This window comes from Pseudophryne corroboree, chromosome 3, assembly GCF_028390025.1.
Source record: "Pseudophryne corroboree isolate aPseCor3 chromosome 3, aPseCor3.hap2, whole genome shotgun sequence".
NCBI lineage: Eukaryota > Metazoa > Chordata > Amphibia > Anura > Myobatrachidae > Pseudophryne > Pseudophryne corroboree.
In genome coordinates, this window is record NC_086446.1 from 479,767,189 (window position 1) to 479,784,914 (window position 17,726).

The 17,726-nt window shown below is 44.4% G+C and overlaps 1 protein-coding gene across 1 annotated transcript in view; it reads left to right on the forward strand.

Annotated features, from left to right (window-relative positions):
* Positions 1–17,726, forward strand: part of APOH (apolipoprotein H) — a 204,785-nt gene that overhangs the window by 84,049 nt on the left and 103,010 nt on the right. The window contains exon 4 of the mRNA XM_063960836.1: positions 15,632–15,708. Within this exon, the coding sequence (XP_063816906.1) occupies positions 15,632–15,708 (77 nt within the window). The remainder of the gene's footprint in view (positions 1–15,631; positions 15,709–17,726) is intronic.

Here is a 17,726-nt window from a genome sequence, read left to right on the forward strand (position 1 = left end):
AACGACAGTGGCGCCCCCCCCCATGTAAGATAGGGGCAGTGCGCGCCACAGGCGCGTGAAAAATTTATAGGGGCGTGGCTTCACGGGGAAGGGGCGTGGCCACAAAATAATAGCAATTCATACTACGGTGCACAGTAGTCTACATTATTCAAATTACGCTGCACAGTAGCGCCACTACACCAGGTAGAGCCCCTTTTATACATTACAGCAGACAGCGTCCCCCTTTTTACACATTACGGCAGCCAGTCCCCCTTTTTACACATTGCGGCAGCCAGGACCCCTTTTTACACATTGCGGCAGCCAGGACCCCTTTTTACACATTGCGGCAGCCAGGACCCCATTTTACACATTGCGGCAGCCAGGCCCCCTTTTTACACATTGCGGCAGCCAGGCCCCCTTTTTACACATTGCGGCAGCCAGGACCCCTTTTTACACATTGCGGCAGCCAGGCCCCCTCTTTACACATTGCGGCAGCCTGGCCCCCTTTTTACACATTGCGGCAGCCAGGACCCCATTTTACACATTGCGGCAGCCAGGACCCCTTTTTACACATTGCGGCAGCCAGACCCCCTTTTTATACATTGCGGCAGCCAGGCCCCCTCTTTACACATTGCGGCAGCCAGGCCCCCTTTTTACACATTGCGGCAGTCAGGACCCCATTTTACACATTGCGGCAGCCAGGACCCCCCCCTTTTTACACATTGCGGCAGCCAGACCCCCTTTTTATACATTGCGGCAGCCAGGACCCCTTTTTACACATTGCGGCAGCCAGGACCCCATTTTACACATTACGGCAGCCAGGACCCCATTTTACACATTACGGCAGCCAGGACCCCTTTTTACACATTGCGGCAGCCAGGACCCCTTTTTACACATTGCGGCAGCCAGGCCCCCTCTTTACACATTGCGGCAGCCAGGCCCCCTTTTTACACATTGCGGCAGCCAGGACCCCATTTTACACATTGCGGCAGCCAGGACCCCATTTTACACATTGCGGCAGCCAGGACCCCTTTTTACACATTGCGGCAGCCAGACCCCCTTTTTATACATTGCGGCAGCCAGGCCCCCTCTTTACACATTGTGGCAGCCAGGCCCCCTTTTTACACATTGCGGCAGCCAGGACCCCATTTTACACATTGCGGCAGCCAGGACCCCCCCTTTTTACACATTGCGGCAGCCAGACCCCCTTTTTATACATTGTGGCAGTCAGGACCCCTTTTTACACATTGCGGCAGACGGTGTCCCCCTGAGAGAGAGAGAAAGAAAGAGAGAAAGAGAGAGAGAGAGGGAGAGGGATATACTTACCTTCTCCCCGCTGACAGGCTCCTCGTGCTGGCATCTCCCTCTCGGTGCAGGCAGTGAGATGAGAAGGAGGGAGGGGGAGCAGGGAGCCGCAGCAGCGCTATTTGATTGGTAGTAAGCGCCGCTGCAGCATCCCCCTCTCCTTCTGTATTGGCTGCCCGGCGCTGCTATGGATGCTGGGATGAAGGAACCGCATCCCAGCATCCATAGCAGCGCCGGGCAGCCAATACAGAAGGAGAGGGGGATGCTGCAGCGGCGCTTACTACCAATCAAATAGCGCTGCTGCGGCTCCCTGCTCCCCCTCCCTCCTCCTCCTTGAACCCGGCGCTGGACTCCTCTCCCTCCAGCCGCGCACGGCGCACACAGAGGCGGCATGTAATGAGTCAATTTGACTCATTACATGCCGCTGGCCGTTGCGCCCTCAGGGCAACTGCGCTGTGTGCCAAGCCCCCTTGGCACACACGTAGTTACGGCGCTGGATAGAAGATCGACAGGGTTTCTAGGTCGACATGTGCTAGGTCGACAGGTCTAAAGGTCGACATGAGGATTTTTTTTTTTTTTGGTGTCGTTTTCTTCGTAAAGTGACCGGGATCCTAAATTAGTGCACCGCTTCGCTCGCCATGCTTCGGGCATGGTGCCTTCGCTCCGCTACCGCTTCACTCGGCAAACTTTACCGTTCCAATCGTAGTCCACGTGGATCGTTAAGTATGAAAAAATCCCCCCCAAATTTTTTTTTTTTTAAAACTCATGTCGACCTTTAGACCTGTCGACCTAGCACATGTCGGCCTTCCATCCATGTCGACCTAGTGACTGTCGACCTAAACATTGTCGACCTAGACACTGTCGATCTTCAGACCGGATCCCGTCCAGTGCAGTGGTGCTGTGTTGTCCTGCATCAGTACAGTGGTAGTGTCTTGTGCTGCATCAGTCTAGTCACAGTGGTGGTGTCCTCTGCTGCCATATGTCCAGTGTTGCTGTGTTGTGCTGCATCAGTCCAGTGGTGGTGTCCCTGTGCTGCCGTATAAGTCCAGTGGTACTGGCGTATAAATCCAGTGGTACTGGCGTATAAATCCAGTCCAGTGATACTGCCGTATAAGTCCAGTGATACTGCTGTATATGTTCAGTGGTACTGCCATATAATTCCAGTGATACTGCCATATATGTCCAGTGGTACTGGCGTATAAATCCAGTGGTACTGGCGTATAAATACAGTCCAGTGGTACTGACGTATAAGTCCAGTGATACTGCTGTATAAATCCAGTGATACTGTTGTATATGTCCAGTGGTACTGCTATATAATTCCTGTGATACTGCCGTATATGTCCAGTGGTACTGCCGTATAAATCCAGTCCAGTGATACTGCCGTATAAATCCAGTGATACTGCCGTATATGTCCAGTGGTACACTGCCATATAATTCCAGTGGTATTGGCATATAAATCCAGTCCAGTGATACTGCCACATAAATCCAGTGATACTGCCGTATATGTCCAGTGATACTGCTGTATAATTACAGTGATACTGCCGTATATGTCCAGTGGTACTGCCATATAATTCTAGTGGTACTGCCGTATAAATCCAGTGATACTGCCATATATGTCCAGTGGTACTGCTGTATAAATCCAGTGGAACTGGCATATAAATCCAGTCCAGTGATACTGCCGTATAAATCCAGTGATACTGCCGTATATGTCCAGTGGTACTGCCATATAATTCCAGTGATATTGCCATATATGTCCAGTGGTAATGCCGTATAATTCCTGTGGTACTGCCGTATAATTCCAGTCCAGTGATACTGCCATATAAATCCAGTGATACTGCCGTATATGTCCAGTGATACTGCCGTATATGTCCTGTGGTACTGCCGTATATGTCCTGTGGTACTGACGTATAAATCAATTCCAGTGATACTGCCGTATATGTCCAGTGGTACTGCCATATAATTCCAGTGATACTGCCGTATAAATCCAGTGGTACTGGCGTATAAATCCAGTCTAGTGGTATTGCCATATAATTCCAGTAGTACTGGCGTATATGTCCAGTGGTACTGCCATATAAATCCAGTGGTACTGGCGTATAAATCCAGTCCAGTGATACTGCCGTATAAATCCAGTGATACTGCCGTATAAATCCAGTGATACTGCCGTATAAGTCCAGTGATACTGCCGTATAAGTCCAGTGATACTGCCGTATAAGTCCAGTGATACTGCCATATAATTCCAGTGATACTGCCATATAATTCCAGTGGTACTGCTGTATATGTCCAGTGGTACTGGCGTACAAATCCAGTAGTACTGGCATATAAATCCAGTAGTACTGGCATATAAATCCAGTAGTACTGGCGTATAAATCCAGTCCAGTGATACTGCCGTATAAGTACAGTGATACTGCCGTATATGTCCAGTGGTACTGCCGTTTAAATCCAGTAGTACTGGCGTGTAAATCCAGTCCAGTGATACTGCCATATAAATCTAGTAATACTGCCGTATATGTCCAGTCATACTGCCATATAATTCCAGTGATACTGCTGTATATGTCTAGTGGTACTGCCGTATAAGTCCAGTCCAGTGGTGTTGCCATATACGTTCAGTGGTGCTGTCCTGTGCTGTATATTATTTACTCCAAATAAAAGGGTTATTAATATTTAATCCAAATAATTTTTACAGGGTTTGCCCTGTGTGGTGTAGAGGTACACTCTCCTTTGCTGCATTTTGTAATATAACTAGAAAAATAACGGAGAACAAAAATTTGGAGGATAAAGTAGGGAAAGCTCAAGAATCACTTCCTGCTGCTGCTGCTGTTGTTGTTGCTGCTGGGAGTCGATCGTCATCCCAGAGGGGAAGTCGGAAGACCACTTGTACTACTTCAACTAAGCAAATTACTGTCCAACAGTCCTTTGCGAGGAAGATGAAATATGACAGCAGTCATCCTGTTGCAAAGCGGATAACTGAGGCCTTGACAGCTATGTTGCTGTTAAACATGCGTCTGGTATCCGCCATTAGTGCAGTGGGACTGCAGTGCCAACCCTAGATGGGCCAGGTGTTTGTGCCGCACACTTGTGTCGCTTAGCTTAGCCATACAGCTACCTCATTGCACCTCTTTTACTTCTTTGCATGATGTGCTGTTTGGGGACTAGGTTTTTTTTAAGTGCCATCCTGTCTGCAACTGCAGTGCCACTCCTAGATGGACCAGGTGTTTGTGCCGCACACTTGTGTCACTTAGTATAGTCATACAGCCACCTCGGTGCAACCTTTTGGCCTAAAAACAAAGTCCAGGAGGGAAACATTCTCCAAATGAAGAGAAGCAATAGGACACGAGGACATGCACTGAGACTGGAGGGGGGGAGGTTCAGGGGAAATTTGCGGAAAAAATATTTCACAGAAAGGGTAGTGGACAAGTGGAATAGCCTCCCATCAGAGGTGGTAGAGGCTAAGACAGTAGAGCAATTTAAACATGCATGGGATAGATATAAGGATATCCTTACAAAGAAATAAGGATCAAATAAGGTTAGAGATAAAAATAATATAAAAAAAAAAAAAAAAAAAAAGGGGCAGACTAGATGGGCCAAGTGGTTCTTATCTGCCGACAAATTCTATGTTTCTATGTTTAAAAACAATATTGTGAGGTGTTCAGAATAGACTGGAAATAAATGGAAATTAATGCTATTGAGGTTAATAATACCGTAGGATCAAAATTACCCCCAAATTCTGTGATTTTAGCTGTTTTTAGTTTTTTTTTTTCTTCAAAAATCATCCAGATCCAGAACCAAAAAACACGAAAGGGTGGTTTTGGCAAAACCAATCCAGATCCAAAACACGAACATGGAACCAGAACCAAAACACAAAAAGAGCCCGCCGCACATCTCTAAAAATAACCCACCCAAATCTAATGGGCCCTACACACTAATAGATTTCACTGAACGATATGAATACGATGTGTAGGCACCAACGATGAACGATGCGCGGCCCCACGCTCGTTCATCATTAGTGCCGGGTCGCTTATGCATGCAGGCCAATATGGACAATCTCGTCCATAATATTAGCATGCACTGCTATGGAGCCGGGTGATGGGGGGAGTGAAGAAACATCACTCCCCCCCGTCACCTCCCCCCCTGCCGCAGGGTCGCCCGTCGGCCACATCCACCGCCGAGTGTGTAGAGGGCATAACTCTCTCTGCACATGTTATATCTGCCCCCTCCCCTGCAGTGCACATGTGGCCTAATTCAGAGTTGATTGCAGCAGCAAATTTATTAGCAGTTGGGCAAAACCATGGGCCTAATTCAGACCTGATCGCTCGCTAGCATTTTTTGCACTGCTGCGATCAGGTCAGAACTGTGCATGTGTATACACCACAATGTGCAGGCGCATGTACAGGTACAAAGCGGATTGTTGCTCTGCAATGGGTTTGTGCGAAGACGGTCGATCGCAAGGTGATTGACAATTGACAGGAAGAAGGCGTTTGTGGGTGTGATCGCATGTGCAGTCGGGCACTACAAAAAAGTTTTGTGCAGTTTCCGAGTAGCTCAGAACTTACTCAGTCGCTGCGATCACTTCAGCCTGTTCTGGCCCGGAATTGACGTCAGACACCCGCCCTGCAAATGCTTGGACACGCCTGCGTTTTTCCAAACACTCCCAGAAAACGGTCAGTTGACACCCACAAACGCCCTCTTCCTGTCAATCTCCTTGCGATCGGCTGTGCGAATAGATTCTTCGTTAAATCCATCGCTCAGCAACGATCCACTTTGTACCCGTACGATGCACCTGCGCATTGCGGTGCATACGCATGCGCAGTTCAGACCTGATCGCAGCGCAGTGAAAAAAACTAGCGTGCGATAAGGTCTGAATGACCCCCATGGTTTTGCTCAACTGCTAACAAATTTGCTGCTGCGATCAACTCTGAATTACCCCCATGGTTTTGCCCATTAGCTAATGAATTTGCTGCTGCGATCAGATCAGAATTAGGCCCATTATCTGATTCTGAAAGGTCTGGTCAGGCTTAGCAAGTATCAAGGAGCAGGCAGATGATGGAAACACTATAATAAGTAGCTAAGAGAGCAGATACAGAGATTAGTTAAAAAGTCACAGCCAAAGTTGGTACATAGAAATACTAATTAGGAGCATGCTTCAGAGATAATGTATCATGGTTCTAGATGGGTTTCCCCTGTATGTGTGAGGTTGCCCAAATAATGATAGCACCACTGCCAGTAAAATAAAAAAAAGTCAAAATAAAAACAGGGTTCTTGATGGGTTTCCCCTGTATGTGTCAGGTTGCCCAAATAATGTAAGCACCACACACTGTAGTACAGAAATCAAAGTAATATGCAACTGTCAAGAACTAGAGAATCCACAGGGCAAAGTTACGGATAATACAAATAATACTGATAAGGTACAGGTAACAGGGAAGGTCATTTGGGCCAAGAACTGGACCAGAATTCGGAACTGGAATCCAAGGTATTGTGACCTGGAACCGATCGGTGTGAAGTCAACCCCAAATCCTGATCACAGGAACTTGGAGCTGGCATGCATTATTAAATACTCAGGAGCAATGGACCAACAGCAACACAGGACCGTATAGGATACAGCTGTGAGCAAGTACTCAGGACTCATTGATGAAATCCGGTATGAGGAACTCAAGTCTGTGCACTGACATACAGAATCACAGGCCTGGAACCTACAGTACACAATGAAAACAGAACGTGAACTGGAAACTCAGCGTTAGCACTCACGGGATGGAGTCAATTTGCCAGCTGTCGGGATCCCGGTGTACATGAGAACGATGTCTGAATCCCGACACATGGTGATAGGCCAACAGCCAGAATCCCGACACCCACCTGGATTTCCCACTCGGCTGATGGGTCCACGCCACCAACCGAGTGGGAATAAAACGGTGGGGGCTCGCTGCTGGGATTCCAGCAGACGTGATGCCACTGTGGCTATACTGACAGCTGACATCCCGTCTACTATAGTATGTAATCTGCCCTCACTACCAGGTACCTGGAACACAGAGACTAGAATTCTGAATACTTTGCGGAGAACAGTCACTGTATATAGACATGCACTAAGTATGGCAGAGCGTTTGCAGGAACTTAGTGTTAAGCAGAGTCCTGAGAAGCACCTGATCAATTGCAGAGTACTTGGCTGAGAATCAGTCACTGGAACACATACAAATTCAGACATGGGTTTTGACACCATGTACTGGGAAAGGACACATTGTGAAGCAGGTATAAATCAGTGAGGCACAGGTGCAGCCCCCAGTTGCTTAATTATCCAATTATGGCAAGCTGTAGGATCAGAGACGGACCAAGGACTAGTCAAGCTGGAATGAACAGCACCACTGGCAGGAGATTGAAACTGTAATGGATCATGATAAAGTATCACTTGCAATCACCTAGCACTGACTGCTATGTGTAATCCTGCTTTATAGCAGACAGGGAATGGAGGTTACACAGAACTGCCACCAGTATGCATATTTCTATTCTGGACAGTACAGTATTTGATTCAATCTGGAATGCAAATTGAATCACACTTTCTGACACTACACACCTACAAACAATGTGACTCTAGTCTTGGCAGAAACAGTTGTAGAGGTGGCAGAGAAAAAATGGTGCCAACTGGATCTGAGAAGCACAAAACATTGGCTGTATTTTTCTCATGGTACAGTATGTGATAGCTGAAGTTTACCTATAGAAAGAGTTGGCACAAATAATACAGATAATGGACCACTAATTTTTTTTAGCACATATGGATGAAGGCTGTGCAATTTTCAGGTTCTCTCCTGCTTTAATCAATCATGTTGGGGATCGCCTTTTGTCGGATAGTGTCGTTGACATCTTTTGGGCTTTCTGCATATTACTGGAAAAAAAAATCCCATACTTTCTTTAGGTTTTTATGTAGCTCCTGTGCCGTGGGAACATCACTATTGGTGGGAACAGGAAATGGTTGAGGATGGTATCCATAATTCATTAAAATTGAACTATAGAATGTGAAAGAATTTTAACAGTTATATGCTAACTCAGATAGTGAAGGATATTCAACTCCGTTATATGGCTGGCAAATATTGCTGAAAACATTGGTTGTCTCTTTCTGTTTGCCGTTTGTCTGCAGATGTTACCAACATTACATTGTTAATGCCAAGAGTGTGCAAGGCTGTCATCAAAGCAAAAAGGGGCTACTTTGAGGAATCTAAAATATAAAACATATTTTGATTTGTTTGACACTTTTTTGTGTACAACATAATTCCATATGTGTTCTTTCATAGTTTTGATGTCTTCATTATTAGTCTACAATGTAGAAAATAATTAAAATAAATAAAAACCATTGGATGAGAAGGTGTGTCCAAACTTTTGACTAGTACTGTACACCTGACTATGAGGGTCATTCCAAGTTGATCGCACGTAGCAACTTTTTGCTGCCCATGCGATCAACTAGACGCCCCCTATGGGGGAGTGTATTTCTGCATAGCAGGGCTGCGAACGCTATGCAAAAAAAGTTTTGTGTAAAAGAAGACCAGGGTAAGAGTTACTTACCCTGTGCAATCGATCCAGCATTGCAGGTCCCGGAAATGACGTCAGACATCCGCCCTCCAAACGCCTGGACACGCCTGCGTTGGACTCACCACTCCCCGAAAACAGTGAGTTGCCGCTTGGTTCCGCCTTCTTCCTGTCAACCTTCTTGCGGTTGCCACTGTGACTGCTTTCTTCGTTCGCGGCGTTGCTGCCGCAATGATGCGCTTGCGCAATGCAGCCGCTGCACATGCGCAGTTCCAACACGATCGCGTGGCTGCAAGGAAGTGCAGCGTGCGATCGGGTCGGAATGACCCCCTATGGGACTAATTAGAGTTGATCGCAGCAGCAAATTTGTTAGCAGTTGGGAAAAACCATATGCACTGCAGGGGGGACAGATGTAACGTGCAGAGAGAGTTAGATTTGGGTGGGGTGTGTTCAAACTGAAATCTAAATTGCAGTGTAAAAATAGAGCAGCCAGTATTTACCCTGCACAGAAACAATATAACCCACCCAAATCTAACTCTCTCTGCACATGTTATATCTGCCCCCCTGCAGTGCACATGGGGGGTCATTCCAAGTTGATCGCTCGTTGCCTATTTTCGCAACGGAGCGATTAAAGCTAAAATGTGCATGCGCATGATACGCAGTACGCATGCGCTAAGTATTTTAACACAAAACTTAGTAGATTTATTCACGTCTGAACAAAGAATTTTCATTGTTGAAGTGATCGGAGTGTGATTGACAGGAAGTGGGTGTTTCTGGGCGGAAACTGGTCGTTTTCTGGGTGTGTGCGGAAAAACGCAGACATGCCAGGATAAAACGCGGGAGTGTCTGCAGAAACGGGGGAGTGGCTGGCCAAATGCAGGGCGTGTTTGTGACGTCAAACCAGGAACGAAACAGCCTGAGCTGATCGCATGCTGTGAGTAGGTCTGGAGCTACTCAGAAACTGCTAAGAATTTTCTATTCGCAATTCTGCTAATCTTTCGTTCGCTATTCTGCTAAGCTAAGAGACACTCCCAGAGGGCGGCGGCCTAGCGTGTGCAATGCTGCTAAAATCTGCTAGCGAGCGAACAACTCGGAATGACCCCCATGGTTTTGCCCAACTGCTAACAAATTTGCTGCTGCAATCAACTCTGAATTACCCCCAATAATCCTACAAATTCCCTGACTTTGTGCAAGTGTACCTAGAAGAATTGATGTTGTTTTGAAGGCAAAGGGTGGTCACACCAAATATTGATTTGATTTAGATTTATCTTCTGTTCATTCACTTTGCATTTTGTTAATTGGACGAGGATAACAGAAGTAGCACTGCATGTTCACTAGGCTTCCCCTTGAGGTGTGTATGAGTTACAAGGGTCGGACTGGCCCACATGGGCACAGGGAAAGTCCTCGGTGGGTCACACTGTTTGAGGGCCCCACCCCTTCCTCTAGTGTCAGGTTCTGTACAGTGCACTCAAATTATACATTGTTACTCTATTAAAGTGTCAGTTACATGGTCTCTAATGGCTGCCCAAACTCGTGGTACTAGGCCACATCCTTTGTGCATAGGCCTCTTGCCACTGCATTCCCCAGTGGGTCATTCATGCCCCTGTCCAACAACGTGAGTCTCACTATCAGTCGACATTCTGTTGGGGGAATTCAAATGTTATTTGACCTTCACTTCAGCTTAAATGCACAAAAAGTGACCCATTTGGGCGCCCATATGGGACTTTTCACATCGCACTCATTCGTTCAGTCGGATTTGCCACTTTACGCAGCTAAACCCGACTAAAATGGCCGAGATCGGTGCGAAAAATGAAGGACAATTGAATATTGCCCTGTGATCTCCCATCACTTTGGACGGGAGATCTGTCGCAATTAAACAATTGAAATCCCCCTATACTGTATGTCTAACCACATCCTAACTGTCACGCCTGAGGGTTGGATTTGGTTTGGCCAAGCGTTTGTGGATGGCGCTAACACAGAGGGAGTATAAATGAGTTGAGGTCACTTTAACCAGGTATGATGCATGTACTTGAAAGAATCATTGGTGTTCTAGCAGTGACAAGCCCAGAGGTAGATATAATAATAATAATAAATGAAGCTTTTCTTAAAGAACAACATCCATGATTCACTGTAGATACTGTACGATGACAGAAGATACCGGGTTAGCCACAGAAATTATACCTGGAATTAAACTGGATTGGACTGAAAAAGACAAAGTTCAAATAACAATAATATCTGGAATGAAACTAGATTGGGCTGAAGAAGACAAGGTTCAAATAACTATAATATCTGGAACGGACTGTAGTGCTGACCTGGCTTGATCCAGAATCTTGACACTGGCAGTATTGAAGAAAGACACCGTTCAATGGGGGTCATTCCGAATTGTTCGCTCGTTGCCGATTTTCGCAACGGAGCGATTAAGGCAAAAATGCGCATGCGCATGGTTTGCAGTGCGCATGTGGTTAGTATTTTAACACAAAACTTAGTAGATTTACTCATGCCCGAACGAAGATTTTTCATTGTTGAAGTGACCGTAGTGTGATTGACAGGAAGTGGGTGTTTCTGGGCGGAAACTGGACGTTTTCTGGGAGTGTGCGGAAAAACGCAGGCGTGCCAGGGAAAAACGCAGGAGTGTCTGAAGAAACGGAGGAGTGGCTGGCCGAACGCTGGGCGTGTGTGTGACGTCAAACCAGGAACGAAACTGACTGAACTGATCGCTATTTGTGAGTAAGTCTGGAGCTACTCAGAAACTACTAAGAAATTTCTTTTCGCAATTCTGCTAATCTTTCGTTCGCAATTCTGAAAAGCTAAGATACACTCCCAGAGGGCAGCGGCTTAGCGTGTGCAATGCTGCTAAAAGCAGCTAGCGAGCGAACAACTCGGAATCACCCCCAATAACAGTAGTATTCGGAGCGGACTAAAGTGCTCACCGGGCTTGATCTGGAATCTTAACACCGGTAGTATTGAAGAACAACATAGTTCAAATAACAATGGCATCTGGAATGGTACCGGAACAGACTGGAGTGCTCACCAGACTTGATCCGGAATATTAATACCGATAGCGTTGGAGAAAGACACAGTTCAAATATAACAGCATCCAGAATGGAGCTAGAATGGACTGGAGTGCTCATCGGGCTTGATCCGGAATATTAACACTGATAGCATTGAAGAAAAGCAGAGTCCAAATAACGATGGTAGCCGGAGTGGAATCGGAACAGACTGAATCATACAAAGTCACTGGAATGAGGCGCTCAGCAGAGAGCTGTTACTTCCTGGATAGAGACTGTTGTACTGATGATTCCTGAGAGCCAGAGGCTGGAAGATAACCCCCTGGGATAACTGGGATAGGCTGAATGGAATCAGGTGGTGCAGGAAAGCTCAGTCACATGATTGGCTGTGCTGCAGTCAGGTGATCAGGACTTGTTGCAGCAGTACTCCAGGCTTAGGCTCTGATGTGGATTGAGGCCTAGTAGGCCCAAACACTAGGAAGCAGACAATATGAATAAACACACTTAGAATTTATACACATTATGCTGGGAGAGCTATGCAGGAACAGCATGAACAGAGTTTACTGCCAGCTGGGTGTGATGAAGAGAGAGCCCAGTTGCTGAACACTGGATCTTGACAATTACACAGGGGGATTTCTACTCAGGTGCTGATCAGTAAGTAATTAAGACTGCAGTTAGTATGTGAAGCAGATGCATGTTTGCAGAATATGCTGAGGTAGGTCACAGAACATAAGAAATTCAGCCAGGATTGTGACACTAACCCTAATGTGCTATGTTCATATTGTAGACATGCATAATATCCACATTTTTAACATGCTGACATTTTGTCAGTGTCCACATGTTGCATTTTGACATTATGAACAAATTTATCAACATTCTGAATATCAACATTCAGAACCATTCATCACAGTGTCAGCATTGTAAATTACTGCATACCTCCTGCTTAATACAGCAAATGTTACCACTGGTGCTGGAAACGCCATTGCCGATAGTAACCCTTTAATGTATAGGACAAAATAAAAAAAGCCCTATTACAAATTTGCCCAGTCGTGCATGTCTTGTTCTTTTACATTTACTGTAACTGTAAGCAGTCTGTTATTTCTACAGATATAGTAATTTATTGTAGGCCTACAAACATTAGATGATTTACTGTATTTTCTCTTTATGTAACAGTCATTTATAGCTACAATGTGTTCCTGTCAGATCTGAGATGTATACGTCAGGGATGCTTAGAAGGGCGAGCTGATTGGCTGTCAAAGGGTACCAGATCCTGTTACTCAGAGAGATAAACTGAAACAGTGAAATTCTAGCAATGGGAATTGGCCAAGTGACAGAATACGCTGAGTACACAGTGTTACAATGCAGATTCTTTCTTGAGGCTCTAGTGAGGTCTGGGACATTATTTGGACAAAATGTTGAGACCAAGAGTGCTTAAAATAAACTGAAAAACAAGATTATAGAAGCATGCGGAGAATGTATTTCATAGCCCAGCTGCTGTGAATAATTCCTTCAAATTCTGTTTCCAGAAACACACTGGTGATATAGTAGGTTAGATCTATGTTAATATTACTACGTTTAAATTAAATTATTGATGATTTGGAAAGCAGCACTTTTCCTTCTGTTATTCTGTGTATTTATTTTGTGCTGTTGGTAATACTGTACTTGCTTATTTTAGAGATGAGTGGGCTTGGTTTTCCAAAATCCGAGCCCACCCAAACTACCGGGATACGAGTGAATCTGAGTGGCGGCTCAGGTTTTCACTTCTTGCTCGAATTCCAAATCAAGACAAAATATCATCATCCCAGCATCAGATTCTCGTGGGTTTTAGATTAGTAACTGAGCTGACCTATCTGTGTCCAGTCCACTGTGTCCATTCACTCCGTGGCTGAGCTGGCCTATATGTGTCCACTGTGTGCATCCACTCCAGTGGCTGAGCTGAGCTGACCTATTTGTATCCACTACGTCCATTCACTCCAGTGGCTGAACTGACCTATGTGTGTTCACTATGTGCATCCACTCCACTGCTGTTTAGTGTTAATATTGGCCTAGCTAGATTACAGCACAAGCAGTTAGCAAGGTCATTTGTTACAATTTTTTATAGTTCAGAAACTAAGTTACATCTGTTGTCTAAGTGAGTAAAACTGGTGCTGTACTGTGACTCCCTGTGCCATATACCATTGTGCCTTTGTTGACATAATAAATATAAAGTGGTGTGACTCTGCTTTGTGTTGTCAAATATTGCTCTTTTTTTATATGATCTGTGTGGACTACACCACTGCGCCTTTGTTGACATTATAAATATACCCTAAGTGCCTTTGTTGACATAATAAATATAGACTCCTTTGTTGACATAATAATATAAGTGCTGCGACTCACCACTTTGCGTTGTCATTTAAAAACAGAAACAAATTAATGCCCTTTTTTTTATACCAGCTGTGTGTGCTGTTCGCCACTGAGCCTTTGTTGAAATAATAATATAAGTGGTGTGACTCCCCACTGTGTGAGTTGTCATTTGCAAAAAAAAATACAAAATAATTGCTTTTTTTTTATATTGTGCAACTTGTGTGTGTGATGAGTTCATTGATATGGATAATGATCAGTCAAGAGAAGAGCAGGAGCAGCAACCAACTACTAGCACTGCAGCTGCTGCTAATCAAGATAGTACAACATCTACTAAAGGTGGTCCAGGGGGGCAGAAAGTCTAAGGAAAGGGAACGTGAAATCAAAATCTTTCACAATGTTAATAAAGGGGTAGAGGTGTCACCTTAAAAAGCGACAAATCAGTGCCCCCCCCCCCCCCCCCCACACACACACACACACACAAAAAAGAACACTAAGGCTCAAACTGTGTGCTCAGAAATCCCTGAAAAGAGTCTCGGTGTGTCCACATTAGCTATGTGTAAGTCTGACATTTCTCACATTGTCATTGTAGAGAAGCCTCTTTCGCCTCCTTACACCATTTTTTCACCATCTGCACATGTGCGGAGCAGTACAAGTAAAGATGGTAATGAGGAAATAATACAAATTGAGGATGCTTGTGTGAAAGTGCATTAGACCAAAATAGCCACCTTTTGGGTGTGGGATACTTTTCACCCAAATCCTGACAAAGGCATCTGCTCCATTTGTGAGGCCAAAATTATTAGAGGTAGGGTGGTTAACCATCTGGGCACCTCCTCCGTGTTACGTCATTTGTGGCGTGTTCATTAAATTGATTTTACAAGATTATAATGTAATTTACACCGTCATTATCAGCCTCCTCATTAGTGATCGGAGGTTGTTTTTCCAAAAAAATGGTTTGCGAAGGCCACAAAACCAAAACACAAGGTTAATACAGATCCACAACCAAAACAAAACATACATTTAAAAATAGCATTTTCATAATCGGTCGTACATCATAGTTATGTTTATCTGGCTCCCCTTTGCTAGTTTTGGTCTGCACTACAGCCCCGAGTTAGCAACTGCTACTGAGCTTAACCCTTTATTCATTAATTACCTTTTTCCAGTTTTCTTTCAAAATGCTGCTCGTTTATTTTTCCAAATAAATGAAAGTGAAATTACTTTGTCACCATTTGTAATAAATTTGTCACTTGCTGTGTTTGAATGCATCTATTAAATTGATTGGAGAGCAATTCCCCATAAAATGGGTTTATTTGTACACATGTAGACATGGGAAATCAAGACGTACCATTTGCACTGTGAGTTAGCAAATTTGTAAGTAAATCTCAGTAACCAATATTTACACTCAAATGTATTTAATATGAAGCACATACTGTATGTTTAAATTATATTTTATATAGTAGCTGTTTTATATTGATGTGCTCATTCTCTTCCAGATATAGATTACGTGGCATTAATGAGAGCATGTGTATGGAGACTGGAACATGGAGTGCATTGGTTCCAACCTGTGAACGTAAGTTTCATAACAGCAAAAATCTAAATACTGTTTTCCTTCTTCTAAAAACGCAACTTCACTTTGTAAATAAAAGCAGTTATATTTTTCCTCTAACTTCTACTAGGAATTCTGCTAAAGTTTAGGAATATATATTCTAAGATAATTTACCATATTCTTATAAAACCATTTAATTTGTAAGGAGTGTTCTTTTTTTTTTTTTTGGTTGTTTTCTTAATCCTTAAAAGATTTTTTTTCTGTTTTCTTAAGAAAATACTTTCTAATCATTGCATATTCATTTTTTTTACTAAAATGGAGAGATAATACAGCCAGAGAAAATATAATAATAATAATAATAATAATAATAATAATAATAATGTTGTTTATATAGCACTTTTCTCCATCAGGACTCTAAAATCGCTTTACAACATCAGAAACAAAGCACAGTATTACAGAAAGAGGAAAACCTAAAGCAGTGAACATAACAATGGACATAATGCAGGGATCAGTGTAGCCATTTTGGGTAATAACTTCCACAGATTATATATCCCACTAGTGAAGAGTAACAGACACGACAGCCATATTGGGCGCACTACACATGTTACCCTGTGTGGAATGGGCAATGCCTGGAGAAGATAACATGACACAAAATGGGAAAGTTGCTGTGTGTTAAAGCTAAGAGCTGAGCCCTTACACAGCCATCAGATCCAATTATTTAAAACAGAAAAACTTTTGCTATAGGCGCTAACAATAATGTACTGCAAATCTGTGTGGATTTGTCATATTTTGATCAAAACATTTAAGCCTGTAGCCCACATCAAGGAACCCAATTTTCTGCAAGTCCCTATACTAGCATATATGCCCAGCACACCATTACATTACAATTACATGTAATCACCTCCCAGATACAGAGGGGAACATCTATAAAGGGCTGGCCTGTGAGTCACACCCAACTAGACCTTTTCTAGCCTTAATTGAAATCTGCCATAATAGCACTAGGCAAAAATGTTTTTACAACAAAACCAAAATGAAATATGCCCACATTTGGTTTTACCCCTATTATACATGGTACCAGCTGCATGGCAATATTAATCCCATATATGTATACAAAACAATAATATACTGCAAATCTGTGTGTATGTAGCAAATAAAATAGAGGGTGTTTTGTCATAATTTGCTCAAACCATTTAAGCTTGCAGCCCACACCAAGGGTCCCAAGCTTAAATGTTTTGATCAAATTATGACAAAACCCCCTCTATTTTATTTTCTACATGCACACAGGGCTTTGATATGGTTGGCTGGTGCACCTTCGCTCTAGTCTCTAGCACTTAATGTTGTAGCTCCTTTACAGTGATAGTTGGCATCTCTGTGACTTCCTTCAAAAGTTTCCTTCTTACTCTGATGCTGAGCTTTGTAGGGCGGCCTTTCCTAGGCAGTGCTTGGGTGGCATGATGCAGCTTCCATTTCTTCACAATTGATCCAACCAGGGCCGGTTCTTGCCCTTGTGGTGCCCCGGGCAAAATAGGGGCGTGGCTTCATATGGGGGCGTGGTCAGTTACGCCTCCATTTGTGCCCCTGTAGCGCAGCTGGAAGAAAAATAAAAATAAAATAAAAGTATACTTACAATCCCCGCTCCTGATTCCAGACCTCCTCCACCGCCGCTCTTCTCCAGTCCTCGGATCTATGGGAGAGACGACATTACGTCTCTCCCATAGCACAGTATAGACACTAGAGGTCAATTATGACCCCTAGTGTCTGTGCCACTATGCTGTGCGGTGCGCGATGACGTCATCGCGCACCGCACAGCACAGGTCCTCTCCATGAAGGGAAACTAGACGCGTAGCGTCTGGTTCCCTTCAAAGCGGGGGACCAGCGGCGGGCACAGTGGCGGATCCTGCCATGGTGCGGCGCCCTCCGGAAAGGCGGCGCCCCGGGCAAAAGTACTGCTTGCCCGTGGCAAGATCCGCCACCGGATCCAACTATGCTCACTGGTATATTCAAGCACTTGGATATTATTGTGTAGCCTTTTCCTATCTTGT